This window comes from Danio aesculapii, chromosome 2 (genome assembly GCF_903798145.1).
Source record: "Danio aesculapii chromosome 2, fDanAes4.1, whole genome shotgun sequence".
Classification (NCBI taxonomy): domain Eukaryota; kingdom Metazoa; phylum Chordata; class Actinopteri; order Cypriniformes; family Danionidae; genus Danio; species Danio aesculapii.
Window position 1 is genome coordinate 34278213 of NC_079436.1, and position 17468 is coordinate 34295680.

Here is a 17468-nt window from a genome sequence, read left to right on the forward strand (position 1 = left end):
CTAGTGGAGGATGAGGAGTGACACTGTGAACTTTATTGTGAACTTTAGGAATGAACAGAGTTGGTATCTGATGGAGGTGAATAATAAAGGTAACTGATAGGGGACTGGATCCTCCTGGACTGATAACTAAAAACCAGATTCTTTTACAGTCTTGGTGAGGATGCAGATAAGATTACTATTCAGACCAGGCCTGACAGCACCACACTGAAAGGGAATTGTTTCGCTGAAGGGTAAGTAAGGTACGTTGGATCACGTCTGACGTGAGCCCACATGGCCCACTTGCTCAGCCCTCTGATTTCTTGATTCTGAAAAGAAAGCAATTCCTGAGTGCGGCAAACCGAGACTCTTGCTTTTGCAATGAAAACAGCTTGTCTCTGTGAGTTCAGTTTCTGAACGGGCTCTGCCAAGACAGACAACACATTCAGAGTGCAGATCTGAAGAATTTTTTCACCAGACAAGTTTTAAAGAACAATCCATATTTCTGGGAAAACATTGTGCAATTCTGAGTGTTCTTCTTGCAGGTGAGTGGGGTTGACAAACCACCGGTAGGAGACATCACAAAAAAAATCAAAGCTTTTCACATCCGAAAAAGCACTTTGAGAGGTGTTTTGACAGTTTAGAGACACCGTACAAGCGAAAAGCTGAATACAGAATGCCGTCATTTGAGATACAGACTACTTTATGACAAAAACAGTGCATAATATAAAGACAAAATAGCAAAATATGGCGGACAGTAGAGAACCCCTATATGCTGGATTCAGTGACTGGCGCTGCTTGATGCGTGTGTGTGTGTGTGTGTGTGTGTGTGTGTGTGTGTGTGTGTGTGTGTGTGTGTGTGTGTGTGTGTGTGTGTGTGTGTGTGTGTGTGTGTGTCGTGTGCGTGTGCGTGCATGTGCTTGTGCGTGTGTGTGTGTGTATGTGTGTGAGAGAGACCATACATTTGACATACTGCTCATAGACATTATAACAGTAAGCATGGTCTGCTGTCGGTCCGTTGCTTCGACATGTCAGTGCGGCCACCATTTATTATAATGTCTATAGGTACTGCCAGTCTCTGTTCAGAACTTGTTAACGTACGTAAATGTGTGAAGTATAACAAGCAATGTATCAAAATTCCACTGATTTCCTGAAATAAACTTTGCATTTTGTGAAATCATAATGCAGCTCTTTGATAATGAGCTGAACTCTACATCCTCAATGCAGTATTGTATGGACACAAAATGAAGCATATTCTCTTTCTTTTTTCTACTTTGGAGAAGAGAGGAGAACAAAGCATCACTGCTTAAACTGACTTTGAACTTTTTTATTAATCAATCAGACTCAGTGTGCAAGGTTTGTGTACTTGACAGTTTTTTTCCACATATGAATACAAAAAAATGCATACAAAAATTTTGGACTTCAGTGTGCAAATCTGCAGATCTTCTACAGGTACTTCAAATTCTAGTAATAGTAGTATTAGAAGTATGAACAATATTAAAATGCAATACCCCACATGGAAAGAAACTATATGAGGATATATGTGCATATATGAAACCTATATGCAGTATACATGCACATATATGATAATATATATGCTGCATATAAGCGTATATGTGCCACATATAGGCAAAATTGAGGTGCAAATATGTGCATATACAGGCCATATACGTCTCCTGTATTGCTTCTTTATATCCACATATAAGTTCCATATGTACATATACGATATGTCTCCTATATAGCTCATATCTCACTATGGAAACTGTCATACATGATGCCTAACTCCTATTTTCTATTATCAAGGCAATGACAAAAAAAAATGCAAAAACATATGTATGTGCGAACATTTGAAATTGGTCTTACATGTAATTGGCATATTATGGAATTTAACTATGGCAAATAAGTGAGAGCCCACACAGAAATCTGTATAAGCATATATGTTTTAATATAGGTTTTGAAATAGGTTTGATATAGGTTTAATATACAGTAGGTTTTGATATAGGATATATGTACATATAGGAAAACTGCCAATTTTATATATGTCACATATATTAAAAACCTATATCAAAACCTATGTTAAAACATTTGTTTATATAGGTTTTTCCATGTGGGATATATATAAAAAAATTCAGTGATGCTAAATGACAAATATTCACTTACTTTCTTTATATTAAACCTTTATCAAACCTATATCAAAACATATATTAAAACATATATGTTTATATACATTAGTTAAATAGTAAATTCCATAACATACCAATTACATGTGATACCAATTTTAAGTGTTCACACATACATAAGGTTTTTGCATTTTTTTTTTTATTATTGCCTTGATGACAAATATGCACTTACTTTCTTGGTTGTGGTTGATCTGGATACTGTCCGTGCTTGGATAGCAAACATGGCGGATATTGGCACCAAATAGCATTTAATGGAGGAAGCGTAATAAATTAGACAATAAAACATGGGAGTCATGACCAGTTCAGTAAATCCCTTTTATCCCTGTGGGTTCTCCCATCGCAACATGCACTTAGAGTTTAAGTGCTTGATAATACCTTGTTTTATGCCCACATCCACCCTTGAACGGAAAGGGCATTTCCTCTTGGCTTTCTCATTTATTCTGGAAACGCCACCTAGATCAGATAAAGGCCCATCTGGAAAACTGTCCTACAATAACCCACTGATTAATTTTGGCCTAGTCCCTTGGCCTCACATCACACACAGTTGCACAGAAACAAACAAACAAAAGAAAGAAAAAAGTTTAGTCATAAGAAATCACAATTATTTATCATTCTCATGCTTTCAGAGGCATGAAAGTCAATGAGATTTTTAAACAAAAGATTGTGACGCAGATTTTGCATTGATTTTTACCGGCAGAGACGGAGGTGATTTATCATGAAGAGATGCAGAAACATCATCCTCTGCAGAGCTGCAATATTCCTGACATAAATTGTGCCTTGTGTTCAGATCATTCTAATAAATTGTAAACATATTAAATGTTGTGTGAAATACAATAAAATAAATCATTATTTTAAGTAATATTCATAATAAAAATAATAATAAAAATAAATTGAGAAGTCACTTCTTTTTACATAGATATTAATTTTATTCATGTTAAGAAAATAACATGAACACACACACACACACACACACACACACACACACTTTTAATTATATTATCATTTTATAAAAAGGGACAGTAAAGACATGTATAATGTTCTAAAAACTTTTAAAGCAATTATAGAATATAGTATGTATAATGTTTAACAGAGCAGGGGAATTTTCACAGTATGTCTAATAATACTTTTTTTTCTGGAGAAAGTCTTATTTGTTTTATTTTGGCTAGAATAAAAGCAAATTTTAATTTAAAAAAAAAAACATTTTTAGGTCAAAATTATTAGCCCCTTTAAGCTATATTTTTTTTTCGATAGTCTACTGAACAAACCATCATTATACAATAACTTGTTAAGCCTTTAAATGTCACTTTAAGCTGTATAGAATTGTCTTGAAAAATATCTAGTAAAAAATTATGTACTGTCATCATGGCAAAGACAAAATAAATCAGTTATTTGAAATGAGTTATTAAAAGAAATGTGTTGAAAAAAATAAAGAGGGGGGCTAATAATTTAGGGGGCTAATAATTCTGACTTCAACTGTTTATATATCTCTCAACTTAAGTTTCTAGATGTGTATCACATAATTAATCTAAGTTAAGGGGATAGTTCATCCAAAAATGAAACTTCTGTCGTAATTTACTCAACCATATTGTTTTTATTTGTTTTGTTTTGAAGACAAAATGAGCTATTTTGAAGAATGTTGTAAACACGTTGTAACACGGGGAGTGACAGAGACAACTGAGGGGAGGATCCACGTGCAGGTTTATTGGGTAGTCAGGCAAGCAATGGTCAACACAGGTGCAAACAGATGTATAAAGGCAAATACAGAATCGTAGTCACTATAACAGGCGAGAGGTCGGAAGGCAGGCGGCAGACAGGAACAAAAAGGCAAACAAGGCTAAGGTCAAAAAACACGGAGAAACAAGAACAAGGAAACGCGTTGAATTGTCACTTTACAAGTGTGTGTGCTGCTTAAATAGTGTGTGTAATCAGGTGGTGCGAGTGTAATCAGTCAAAATGATGAAGCGTGTGTGTGTGTGAACGGAGTGCATGTATGAAAATGTAGTCCAGAAATGGCGGAATTGTAGTCCATATGTAATAGTGCGTGTAAACCAGCGATCTAAAGAGTTACGATCGCTGGTGATCGTGACACACGTAACCATTGGCATCCATAGTAGGAAGAAACAATATTATGGAAGTCAATGGCCACAGATTTTCAAAATTCTTCAAAATATCTTTTTTTTGTCTTTTAAAACAACAATCAAAAAAAAAGTCTAGGTGTTTGGAAAAAGTCAAGGTGAATAATGATAACTCTTTTAGGGGACTATCTCTTTGAATTATATGAAGTACAAACAATATTTCAACTGCTATCCCAACGCAATCTCATGACAATTCGTAACCTTTTTGATTTAGTGGCTAATTCGTATGAATTCGGATGATCTCATTCACATGATCTCATTTGTACAATTAAGTATGGTTTGCTTATCCCCAGTGACAGTTGGGTTTAGGGGCGGGGTTGGGTACCACGCCTCCTTTTTAAAATTCTAAAATTTTATTTTTCGTACAACTGAACTCATACAAATTCGTACAAATTAGCCACTAAACTGACAAAACGTAAAAAAGTTACGTTTCCTTGAGAAATCAGGATGGGAATCCTTTGCTTAATAAAACAAAACAAACTTGTCTTGTATTGTTGATAAGGAAAATTACAGGATCAATAGCTGCCAAATATTACCTGATTTAGGTCATCATGGTGGCGCAGTGGGTAGCATGATCGCCTCACAGCAAGTAGGTCACTGGTTCGAGCCCCGGCTGGGTCAGTTGGCATTTCTGTGTGGAGTTTGCATGTTTTCCCCATGTTGGCGTGGGTTTCCTACGGGTGCCCCGGTTTCCCACACAGTCCAAAGACATGTGCTATAGATGAACTACCATGTTTGTAAACATTCAGAATGCGTGCGCAGCGAGGTTGCAGAAAAAAAAAATGGGAGCGCTAGCATTTATAGCAAAAGAATGACATCCGATGCGATATAGAGTTGTTTTTTGTTTTAGGAATAAGTTATATTGATTACATATTATATATATATATATATATATATATCATTTACACAATGCTTTCAGTGTATTATAATAGCTTGTCACCCAGAGATAAGAACAGTAATTCTGCAAAATTAATGTTAAAGTGAGCAGTGTTCGTCTGACAGGTCCAATAGCGATAGCACCCTCCCAATGGATATTGGATAAGACAAAATGGCCAAGCATCCAGCCCCAAATATACATCTTTCATAAAATTTCAAGTGATTTTACAAGAGAGAAGTTAAAGGCCTACAAGTCTTTGGATGCCAACAATTTTGTTTTGTGTGGTCATGTGCAAGAAATAATGTTCCATGATTACTAGATTCAAAACGTTGTAGTGCTAAAATCCGAGGTTCTGCCTAGCCAAAGACAAGGAAGGAAGACGCGACTATACAGCCTGGGTAATTAATCATCAACAAGCAAAACTGCATTCTGACAGCGAACTGCACCTGTACGGCAGGGTATGTGAACTTACACTTTCACGTTTCATTCTAAGCATTCAGTGTCCGCAGTTTACTTAACCATATGTAACTGTTTTTGCTGAAATTATTGCTGCAATCAAAAACGAACAATGTGTATGATTTAGCATAGTGTGAACTTACCTGATATAACATGAGAACTGCAGAGTTGAGCATTTTTAATTAGGTCCTCACTTCATTCAGCTCCCTTTTAGCCAAAGACATCTGCGGTTGGCATTAAAAGCAGTGTGGTGTACAGTAAAAGTTAAGTTTTCTATTTGTGGATTTTCGAATTTGGCATCCTACCGCACAACACAACATGCTTGCTATTGCAACCTGTCTCTTTTTGCAACCAGGAACCCGTGTGACGTCATGTGTCACGAAGGTTGGTAATTTGTCCATAGGTGAATAGAATAAGCTAAATTGACCGTAGTGGATGTGTGTGAATGCAAGAGTGCATGGGTGTTTCCCAGTGTTGGGTTGTGGCTGGAAGGGCATCCGCTGTGTAAAACATATGCTGGATAAGTTGGCGGTTCATTTCGCTGTGGCGACCCCTGATTAATAAAGGGACTAAGCTGAAAATAAATGAATGAATATTACCTGTTTTAGGAACTTACGATTTACAGGACATCTGCTTAAAGAACTTGTCAAAGAATGTGACAAACCCATAATAGCATCTCTTGTATCCATAGGCTAATTCAATTAGATGTTTCCGTGCTACTGGACTGTGAGGTTTCGTTTGGTCTTAATAGTTTCTCCTTCATAAAGAGATACCCCATCTGGTCTAATTTTGAACCGTCTGTAACATGCAGCCTTCCCTAATTTTCTCCGCAGTGAAGTTACATTTTGCTTGTTTGGCTAATTCAAAGTGATAGACCCAAAGGAAATCGAATTACGCAAAACTAATTATCTATTGGATCTGGTGCTGTATGTGGCTGCTGCCTTGATATGGTTTTTATCCAGCAGTCTTTAGCAGCATGTTCACTGTAGGTAATAATCACACCTTCCTGTAGTGGTTAAAAGGGAATTTCTGTGTACACTTGAACCGCTATAATTAGGTATAACTACAGCCATATTTGTAAAATGCACAGAAAACAACTTCATGCTTGTTTTTTTTTCAGATACTGTAAATGCACTTGCACAGTTACATATATCTTTGAAATAATTATGATTGTTACATGCGTACATAAATGATGTAATATGTTGTTGAAGTATGGGTTATTATAGTAAATTATTCATTTTTCTGTCCTTTTTTTCCAAGCTGTTGTGGTGGTTTTTAGTAATTGATCATACACTAGTTAGAAAACTGATGTAATACCTTTGAAACTGCTGAAAATTTCTTTCTGAAGCACACACACATACACACACACACACACATTTGAATTCTGCATAAATTAACTATGTGGCTAAAAAGGGCTTTTTTAAATATGATAAAGCAAACAAAACTGGATTTATGGATCCATGATTTAAAAAAAGGTTAAAAAGCATAAAAAGAATAAAAGTGCTATACATATTTAGTTAGCCCCCATGTTTTCAAATATTAATAAGACATACACATTTTAAAAGAGGTTACAGTTGTGTTAAGCTTTTGTCTCATTTTCAAAGACTTTTAGTTTGTATTTTTGTTTTGTTATTTTGTTTTCTTTAATCAGGATATATTCAGTTCCATATGCCTGTTTACTCCTTAGTTGCTATGATAATTTATTATTTGATAATTAGCACAAAACTCTTTGTTTGCAAGTACATTTCTGTATTCAGTCCCTCAGTTTAGTTAATTGTTAAAGTAAGTTTGTGCTCTCTGCACAGTTTTTTGTTTACATCCTTGAAGTTTAGTTTTATTAAAGCACACTGCAACATGATTCTTTATTTATTCTTTAAAGTCTTATGTTTTTACTGTGTCTATTAGTATATCCAAAGATTTAACGTATATGGTAATTACATATGGCCTTAAAAATACAATTTATGATATTTGACATAAGCCAATATATATATATATATATATATATATATATATATATATATATATATATATATATATATATATATATTATGTATACTTGAAAATAAATAATTAAAAAATAAATAATTGTTTAGAAAAATATTTTCCATAGTGGTGGAGTGGGAGAAGAAAGTTAAATTGTAATGGCTAATTTATACTTTCACTTGGCGCTGCATCGTGGACCTCGTGAAACAAACGAGGCTTTTACACTTGACACGTTCGCCGTAGTGATATTGTTTAAAATGACAATGCGGTCAAAAGAAACCCACAGTAAAGTCAGACAGATAAACAGAGAAGTAGGAGGTTTCTGGAACTCAGTGGTGGAGGTAATGAATTACAACCACTTACATTACTGTAATTAAATTTTGGGGTATTTATACTTTCATGAGTATAATTTTAAGTCTGTAATTTTACTTATTCTTGTACAAATTAAGCTTCGTTACATTTAAAATCACAATTCATAACAGAGTACTGTAATTAAATGAATGTTTCAACCACTGACTTCGGTAACTGTTAGCCAATAAAAAATATCATCTTAACGGACCAAGGAAAAGCCTGATACATTATTTGAACCGAAAAAAAGTTCAGGCTAACTTACTGCAGATTTAAGTGAGGTGACCATCATCATATAGTCACAAAGTTATTGATTGACATATGGAGATTCAAGACAGCAATAATGAATCTGAGGAACGCAGAAATGAGGAAGAAATAGCAGAGGATGAATGCACATGGCCACACCCGGAGGAGCTGTTTACCTACAGGTACATAGGGAAGAAAGGGGACAGCTGTGTGAATATTCAGTGTCAATAGCTGTGTTATCATCTAAAAATGCTAATGAAACCTATGCCCAAAACTGGAATAGGGAACTGGGATTCAGTAATTATGAATAATTCCCACAATGCCATCAGCTAAAAAAGTAATTTGTACTCATTGTAGTTTTTATGAAGAGTTATTTGTACTTTTACTTAAGTACTTTTTAAAACCAGTACTTTTACTTGTAATTGAGTATAATTTCAGCAATGTAACAGTACTTGTAATTGAGTACAAATTTTTAGTACTCCTTCCACAACTGCTGGAACTATATGTCATATCACCAATATTGTTCAAGATTTTAACAAATTATTTTGTAATTGTTTTTATAATTTATTTTTAATGATTATAAAGATTTTTGTTCTTATCTCGGACAGTTCTACCTATTAAAGTTAAATATCAATGACAACAGAACATGGGTTGCTCTTTAAATATATATTTTTGCTGTTTATGTTTATGTTTGGTCCATGAAATCAGTCTTAAGTAGCTCCCAGCTGTGTGTAATCAATGGAGAACCGGGACAGGTGTGTGTGTGTGGTGCCTGATGGGAGTTGTAGTTCATATGGTGGCAGAATTTTAGTCAGAGTGAAAGTGATTGTTCTCCAGCAATCTATTAGGGTTAGATCGTGGGTGATCGTGACACTTATATTGCTTATAAAAATATGGTGTTATTTATTTGAAACTGTGTTTTGATACTTATATTGTTATTTTGCAAGCAGCTTAAGTTCCTGTTTGGCTCAAATTTACATAATTAAGAGTTTAATTCCTACTGAATTTTGTGTGGATATTTATCATTGAGTCAAGTTAAATTACTTATTGAGTACCTCAGTTACTTTTCAAACGAAGTAATTAGAAAAGTAATTTAAAAACACACATTTCATTACTTTTTTGAAATAACTTACTCAACACTGCTTATAATTAAATTGTAATCCTGGTATATTATTTTGAAGTATTACTCGTAGAATGTTACATTTTTAAATGTTGTTTTTCCTTAAAAGCCTTCTCTTTTCCTCTTGTATTTTTAGGGTGGCATGATCGCTCTTCTGCTGTCCATCCTGTGTTTGGTGTTGATCCTGTACACTCGCAGACGCTGGTGTAAACGTCGCCGGGTTCCTCAGCCACAAAAGAGTGCCAGTGCTGAAGCTGCCAATGAGATTCACTACATCCCCTCCGTGCTGATGGGTGGACAGGCCCGTGAAAGTCTGAGAAATTCCCGCGGGCAGGGCCACAACTCCAGCGGCACCCTCAGCATCCGAGAGACCCCCATACTGGATGGGTATGAGTATGACATCACTGACCTGCGACATCACCTGCAGAGGGAGTGCATGAATGGCGGAGAGGACTTTACCAGCCAGGTCACCCGCACGCTAGACTCACTTCAGGGGTGCAATGAAAAGACTGGCATGGACCTCACTCCAGGTGTGTGTTTTAAAAAGTTTGGTAAAAATAGAAATTCATTTTAGTGGCTTTAAAGGTTCAAGACAACCTGGAGTACTTTTTAAAAAATTTTAACATATTTGTGTGTGTTACGCATCAGTTAAGAAGGTGCAATGAAAAGACTGGCATGGACCTCACTCCAGGTGTGTGTTTTAAAAAGTTTGGTAAAAATATAAATTCATTTAGAGCTCGTGCTTTCTAAAGGCAAGGCAGACCTGCCAAGCTGTGACACCCAATGACTGGGTGAGACCACGTCTGCACAAGGCACAGGTCATATATGTTTGTTTCCTTGATCCACGGTGTTTGCTGCATGATTTTCCCCGCGATGCTGTCAGGGCCGATACAGCAAAGCTGTTGGTTTGCAGCAAGCATGTTTGTCTCATTTTGTGAGCCAGCTGACAACACTTGATTGGTACACGTAAACAGAAAGAGGGGTTTTATCACCCTTTAATGTCTTTTCAAACATACAAACTGTAGGGACGTGTGATAGACAGTTAATGGTAATGTCATACTATTTGTTTTAGAAATGAGTGAGCTGACATTTTAAAGTATATCTCTCACCTTGCTAATAACAAAAGTTTCTGCATTAGAAATTATTTGATTTAACTTTTGAGTTATAAGAAATAGAGTTTAGGTAGAATGACTCATTATCTTTTATCAAAGTAAAAAAAAAAAGAAAAAAAAAGAAAGAAAAAAGAAGAAGAGTGCTCTTTCCTTAATTATAACCCCATAAGCAAAAATTATGTTTTGAGGGTTAGCAAACAATACAATTATATTGAACAATATTCATTTTGAGAAACATTATTGTCTATTTTTTTATTTCTTTCTTTTTTATGTTTATTTTTTCAAAAAAACTAGCAAACAAAGCTATAGCAGAATATTTGTGTCTCTGAACAAAACTGCAATGTTTTGTTCATGAATTACTCTGTCATTCAATAGGTCATTGGAATCAATGATTTAATAATTCATTAATAAAGATATTTGTAACATTGCATATGCTTTATAATGCCACTTTGATAGATTTTAAACAAAATAAATTTAAAAAAAAATAGAATTATAAATGATAACATTCTTTGAAAATTAGTAAACACAAATTTAAAAAATGCATTGTACCAAAATAATTTAACAATGCTGTAGTTAAGGTGCTAGACGCTGACTTGAAATCAGCATGTTTTTATGTGTAATGAGTGAATTGATCTGTTGAAAAGCACCAGGTCTCATTATGCTTTATTAAAACCAGTAATAAGCAAATCATTCAGGCGTAATGAACTGGATCGACTGTTTTGTTGAAAGTCTTACTCAAAACTTATTTCTTTTCTACTAAACTCTCAGGAATATTCCAACGAAGTATAGGATGGATGTCATGAATGTCAATGACTGGAGATATTAAGTCTTACAATTACAGCTTTTGAAGCCTTGGCTACAGAAGCATACAGTATCATACAGTAAAAAAAAAAACACCTTCATAATTATTTTTATTGTGCCTTTACATCTGTTTTAAACCGTAGACGTTTTAAATGCCCACTTATTGTAGTTCTATATAAATGAAAGAAGAGAAGAAAACCAGAACAGTCTTCAAAAAAATGAAATAAAAATGCCTTTTGTCTTGTATGGAAGAAATTCCGTCTTCCAGCTTTGGAATGATATGAGAGGGAGTAAATGAAGCAGTTTTATGTTTTGACTGAACTGCCCTTTTAACATGCCCAACAATATCTGAGCTATAAAATTGCCAATAAAACCTCAGACAATAACCTTAATGATTTTAATAACATGCTTTAATCATCGCCTAAATTAATTCACACTCCCGAATCAGTGTTTTGATTTAGTGCCTAATTTCAAAGATAAATAAACAGCTTGGCACGCCGGCCTTGAATGCTTAAGTGAACGCACATGATCAAAGCATGTTGAAGTTCTTTCTACATTTGATATAGACATAACAAGTCTTTCAAAATGATATTTTTTACATGTTAAATCCTTTGAATGTCTTCTAGTTTATGCATATACTCAACCTGATACCATTTTGTTTACATCCATGAGTCTGTGGATGTGATCTAAATTGGATCTGTTAAGCACATCATTCGCACATTGCTGACCCTGAAAATATTTATTTCACCTCGATAGCTCAGGAGTCTGAGCCGAGCTTGTCTTTTTAGTTTGTGGCTGTGAGTGAGAAACCCCAGGTTAAGTGCGAGCTCCAGAAATTTGATAAAACCTCTATCAAAACCACTGCAGAGTGGAAATCAGCATGACATATTTATTTATTTGGTTAAAGCTATTTTCCCCCAAATAATATCAAAGTAATGACATTTCTGCATAGCAAAACTGCTTATTTGGCCAGAGGTCCAGGGCACCATTGAAACACATTTAACACACAACCATAGACAGTCATTTTGACCATTTTAAAATGTTGCTGTGTAAAAACGCTATTGAAATAAAACCCATGTAACTGTAATACTATTATCTAACTCATTAACTGAACAATCTGTTCTTAAACCCCACTTAAACACTTCTCACAAAGATTCTGACATTTACTAATGTTTTCTTATCTGGAATATGTTCATAACTAAGAACTGTGAAGTCCAGTCCAGTGTTACACATTTTTGAGTGGTGATGGTTTGTTCAAAACATCAGTTATAGCAGTTTTGTTCATTATAAGTCAATAAAATTGTAATATTTGAATGTAACTTGAATGTAAATTACACTTTTAGAAAAAAATAAGAATCTTAAAAATACAGCTGCAAACTATTTTAGACATGTCAGGAATACGGCTAAAATTGTTCTAAGGAAGTTTCTAAAGAACAAATTAATGGAAATTCTTAACACGAAATTGGTGAATGAGGCACAATATTATTTATTACAAGTACAAAACACAAAAACAAGATGAGTATTTCTACCACAAATCTCCAAATTGACTGTAAATATTTGAAATGGCATATTGTGTATGGGTAGTCTACTTTTCTCATACAATGTCCACAGAGGTTTTTACTGTGCATTATAATCCATATCGGTGATGATTTTACTACTTATTATATCATAACATTAAGCAATTGGCATAATATTGAGTTAGTTAGAATGTAGGTCTATAATTACTTTTAACAGTGGGATCTGTGATTGCATGTAATGCAATACACTATCACATTCATTAGAGTGTGTGTCCTGACACTTATTACCAATCCTAACATAACATAAACAAATTTGATTCCAGTTGTGCTGCACTTGATAGTTTTCAATAACTTCAAAGCATTTTAAAGTGCAAAATTCAGAATGAATCTCTCCGAAATGATTATTCACATTTTTTATCTACCAAAAGTTAATCTTCAAACCACATGTATTGGCATTTAGACTCTCATTGTGGTGGAAACATCTTTTACACCATTATGCTCGATTCACGCGTGGTTTCAGCGTCAATGCTTGACAATATGTGCAATATGTCAATACGATATGTCTGAAGTTGGGGCTGACGCAATCATCCTATCAGCGTCAGCCAATGAAATTAGTTCGCAATCGACTACTGTCTGAGCTAGTGTATTTGCATAAAGCGATCTGATCGGCTGATGCGTCCATTGGGGCTTAAAGTTGAGAAATTCCCTACTTCTGCAGCAAGCAACACCACTGAAGTGGTGCCCACAGATCCACAGTGCAATTTGGCAATGCCAATCACATTCAAAGTGAATAGGAAGCATTGCCGCTGATACCCCGTGTGAATGGGGTGTTACATATTACAAAAAACCTAAATAATACATTTACTGTACATTCGGTACAGTCTAATACAGGGGTGCCCAAACTCGGTCCTGGAGGACTGGTGTCCTGCAGATTTTAGCTTCAAGCTCAATTAAACACACCTGAACCAGCTAATCAAGCTCTGTCGTGGTATACTAAAACATTCCAGGCAGTTGTGTTGAGGCAAGTTGGAGCTAAACTATGCAGGACACCGGCCCTCTAGGACCGAGTTTGGACACCCCTGGTCAGATTGACTGCATTTGCCACTCTACGTATTTCTAGCATTAAGCTTTTTTGTAGTCAAAGATGGATATGATTCACATGACCATACCTGAGCCTGTGCCATATTGGCCTTGTCCATTGGGCACACAGAATTTGGAATAGCTGCCCCTTGTCGGATGTGAAATGATGTTAATGTTTGCCTTGAAGAGTAGCCCATTATAAATACCCCCTAAAAAGCTTTGCAGGAGAGGAGCGATTCCATGCTGTCACAGTAATTTGCTTAATACAATAAAAACCCTGCAGTGCCAGTTGTCTTTGTTGTGCAATTTACTCATTATGAAGGGGTAGACTAACTACGGGGGATGGCCATGTTGTGTAATGGTGAATGACGGCACATCATATCCCGAATCGCTGGGCTCTCGGTTGCTTTCGCTGTAATATAACCCTGAAAATACTTCACACAGACCACTTAGACTTGTCCTTCTCAATGACAAGTGTTTACATAAAGTGTTTCTGCATGCCCTTGGCGGACTGTTATTTGCTGCTCATCCGTCTGTCTCTTTTTATCCCTAATTGTAACCTTTTTCCATCAGGGAGTGATAGCACAAAACTGTCCCTAATGAGCAAGTACAAGGATAACATCATTGCTACCAGTCCTGTCGACAGCAACCACCAGCAAAACACGCTTCTTCCACACAATACCTCCACCAGCCAGCGCAAAAGGCTGTCCAGCAAAACACACGGTGAGTTTGCATAATGTATAAAGGGTAAAGTGCTTATTGTGTACTGTTCTAGTAACTGAGTATCTAAGGATATGGGTTTATTTTGAGTCAGATGGAGTTTCCGCTATGTTAGTACTTACTGAAGACGCAAACCGTTTCACGACAACTCAATTCAATGAACTAGTCTTCTACCGGTTCATGTCGAAGATCCGGTTAAAATAAACAATTAATTCGCGAATCGCCCGTCATCAGACTCAACCGTAAGAAACCTGAGCCATTAAACCCCAACCGAATATCCACTTCCATCCACACAGATCTCATTCCAGCCGCCGTCTATGTCTGTAATCATAACCACAGACAAATATTTGTCTTTCAATCTTACCACTGTCCCGCTGTGGCTCTGAACTTCTCTGGCTTTATGCTTGACTGATCACACCATCCAAAGCTTTGTATGTATTTAAGATATGCTTCTGATTTTTATTGAGAGTGGAGGTAAACCAATATCTGGATGTCTTTCAGAGAAACATGCCTAGTGCTATACAAGATGTATTACTTACTTAGATTTACTTTCGACACTAATAGCCGATGTCCATTTAAGTGTTTTCCTTGAGTAAGAATCTAATTTCCTAGCTGGACAAATATTTCACTCTCTGCTCAGTCTTTAATGCTTCATTACTTCAGTCCAAAAGATGCACATCATTACTTCAGTCCAAAAGGTCTTTCTCTGACCCTCAGACCTTTTGTTTTATACCAATGCACTTGAATTTGAAATGGAAAGGTGCACTCAGGAATTATTGTGTTATTAAAAAGCTTTAAAGAAATTAATGGAAAAGAATAACAGAGAAAAAATATGAAGTAAAATAAAGGCTTTCAGTGGCCCAATAAAAGCTGCATTAGAGTTGGCCATAGTGCTGATATAACTTCATGATGATCAGGTAGATATTTTATTTACCCCTTTACCACCTATAGAATAAATGAATATGGCTGTGAGTACATACATACACTGTAAAACCCAAAAAGTTAAGATAAATCAAACCATTTGAGGAAACCGATAACAACAAACCATTTAAGTTCAAAAACTAATCCTAATGAGTACTGTGAACTTAATCCATTTGAGTAAACGAAACAATTTGAGCACAGTAAAACCCAAAAAATAAAGAGAACTCAAACCAACTGAGTACTGTTAAACCCAATAAATTAAGGCAACTCAAACCGTTGGAGGAAACCGATTGCTATAAACCATTTTAGTTAAAGGGGTGGTCCAGAATGTAATTTTAAAGGTTGTGTTTATAAGATGCAAAGCAATGTGTGTTCATGTTTAACGTTATTTTTATTATATTTATGATTATATACAGCTACTCAGCTAACATGAAAAACGACTGTAAAAATTTCCTAGTTCCTCTGAAAGGCCCGCCCTCAAGTGACTCTGATTGGTCATCTGTCATAATGTGCTGCTGTCATAACAATCGGCTCCACAGTCACGCCTGCACAAATATGCACGTGCTTGTGTGAACAGTCAGTCAACCTCATGCCCACTCTCTGAAATAACATCTGACAAGTGTTTGTAACGAGTGAAAATGGGGTGCAGCTCTTTTAAGAGAGATCGCCATTGTGTGTGTGTGTGTGTGAACTATCTGTAGATGCGAGTAACCCGAGAAGCGCATGTGCGCGGGACCGATGTTTATTTTTATTTTTCTCTGATGCTCGGATTAAGTTATTGTTCTGTAATATACAGTGACACTGTTGACAGAAGAATAAAGCACAAGATGTAGGCTGCGACCTGTGTGAGCCTTGATTTGTTTTTCTGCTGCTACACGAGTTAGGCGAGCTCTCCTGTATTTTTTTAACTCAACTCGTTACACGACGTCTTTCACATATATTCGTACATACATATATTTAACAAATAAAAACACTTACAGGTTGTGGTTCAGAGTCCTCAGCATCTGCTTGTTGGAGCTGCTCTTTCTTTGAGGAGATTTAAACTGAATCCAGCACTGAACTGGGAGAGATTCTGGAACCTGTGTTTTGTCAAATCATGCTTGCTATGTATTTTAAAATTCTCTGGAACATAATTAAAAATAAACTGTAAGCACTTCTGTCTTTGTGTCGTGTCATTTGGAAGCCCAGAAACAGAAACAGAAAAAGCTCTGTGAAAATAGCAGAATGGCATTTTCTCCCTCTGCTGTAACATTACAGTGCCTCTGGCCACGCTTCTTGGCTGCGCAGTGTTTGTGCGCAGTAAAAGTACGTTTGTGATCTCAAAGGCCCGGAAGTATTTTTTAGTTTTTTTGTAGTCTCCAAAATTTGTTCATTGTAGGCTTTGCTAAGCTAACTCTGTAAAAACCAAGGTCTCCCTTTGCATTGAACTTTGAGCGTCTTACATTCAGAGATGTTGTTTTATGTTCACACAGCTACATTACACATCAGCTAAAGTTTAAAATATGATATCATAGTGCAGCACCCCTTTAAGAAACTAATCTATATGAATACTGTGAACTTACTCCATTTAAGTTAAAGTAATGAGGTATTTAATTCAGTTTTTAATGAGGTATTTAATTAAGTTAATTAACATTGAGTTCAAAACTCTTTTCAAATGAGTAGAATTAACTTTCAGTAAATTTTCAGTTAACTACACTCATTTCATTTGATTAAGTTGACTGTTGGGTTTTACAGATGGTGATGAATAAGTTAATTTTATTTCTTTTAAAGAGAAATTACTGAACCTACACATTGGAGTCTGAGAAAATGCTCACTGAATACATTTCCCATGAACATCAGTAATGTAATTATTTACCGTAATCTAAAAAATTATGAATGTTTCTTTCATGTTACCATTTTATGTTACAAGAGATTGATTAATGTCATTGCATCACCATGCTTTTTTATTTTTCCTCCAGAATTTCGTGTAATTTTGGATGTTTCATTTTTTTTATTT

General features: G+C 35.6%; 1 protein-coding gene across 4 annotated transcripts in view; it reads left to right on the forward strand.

Moving 5' to 3' along the window:
- Positions 1 to 17468, forward strand: part of astn1 (astrotactin 1) — a 433021-nt gene that overhangs the window by 99800 nt on the left and 315753 nt on the right. For all 4 annotated transcript variants that reach the window (XM_056477943.1, XM_056477951.1, XM_056477959.1 and 1 more), the window contains exons 3-4: positions 9458 to 9851; positions 14405 to 14554. In XM_056477943.1, the coding sequence (XP_056333918.1) occupies positions 9458 to 9851; positions 14405 to 14554 (544 nt within the window). The remainder of the gene's footprint in view (positions 1 to 9457; positions 9852 to 14404; positions 14555 to 17468) is intronic.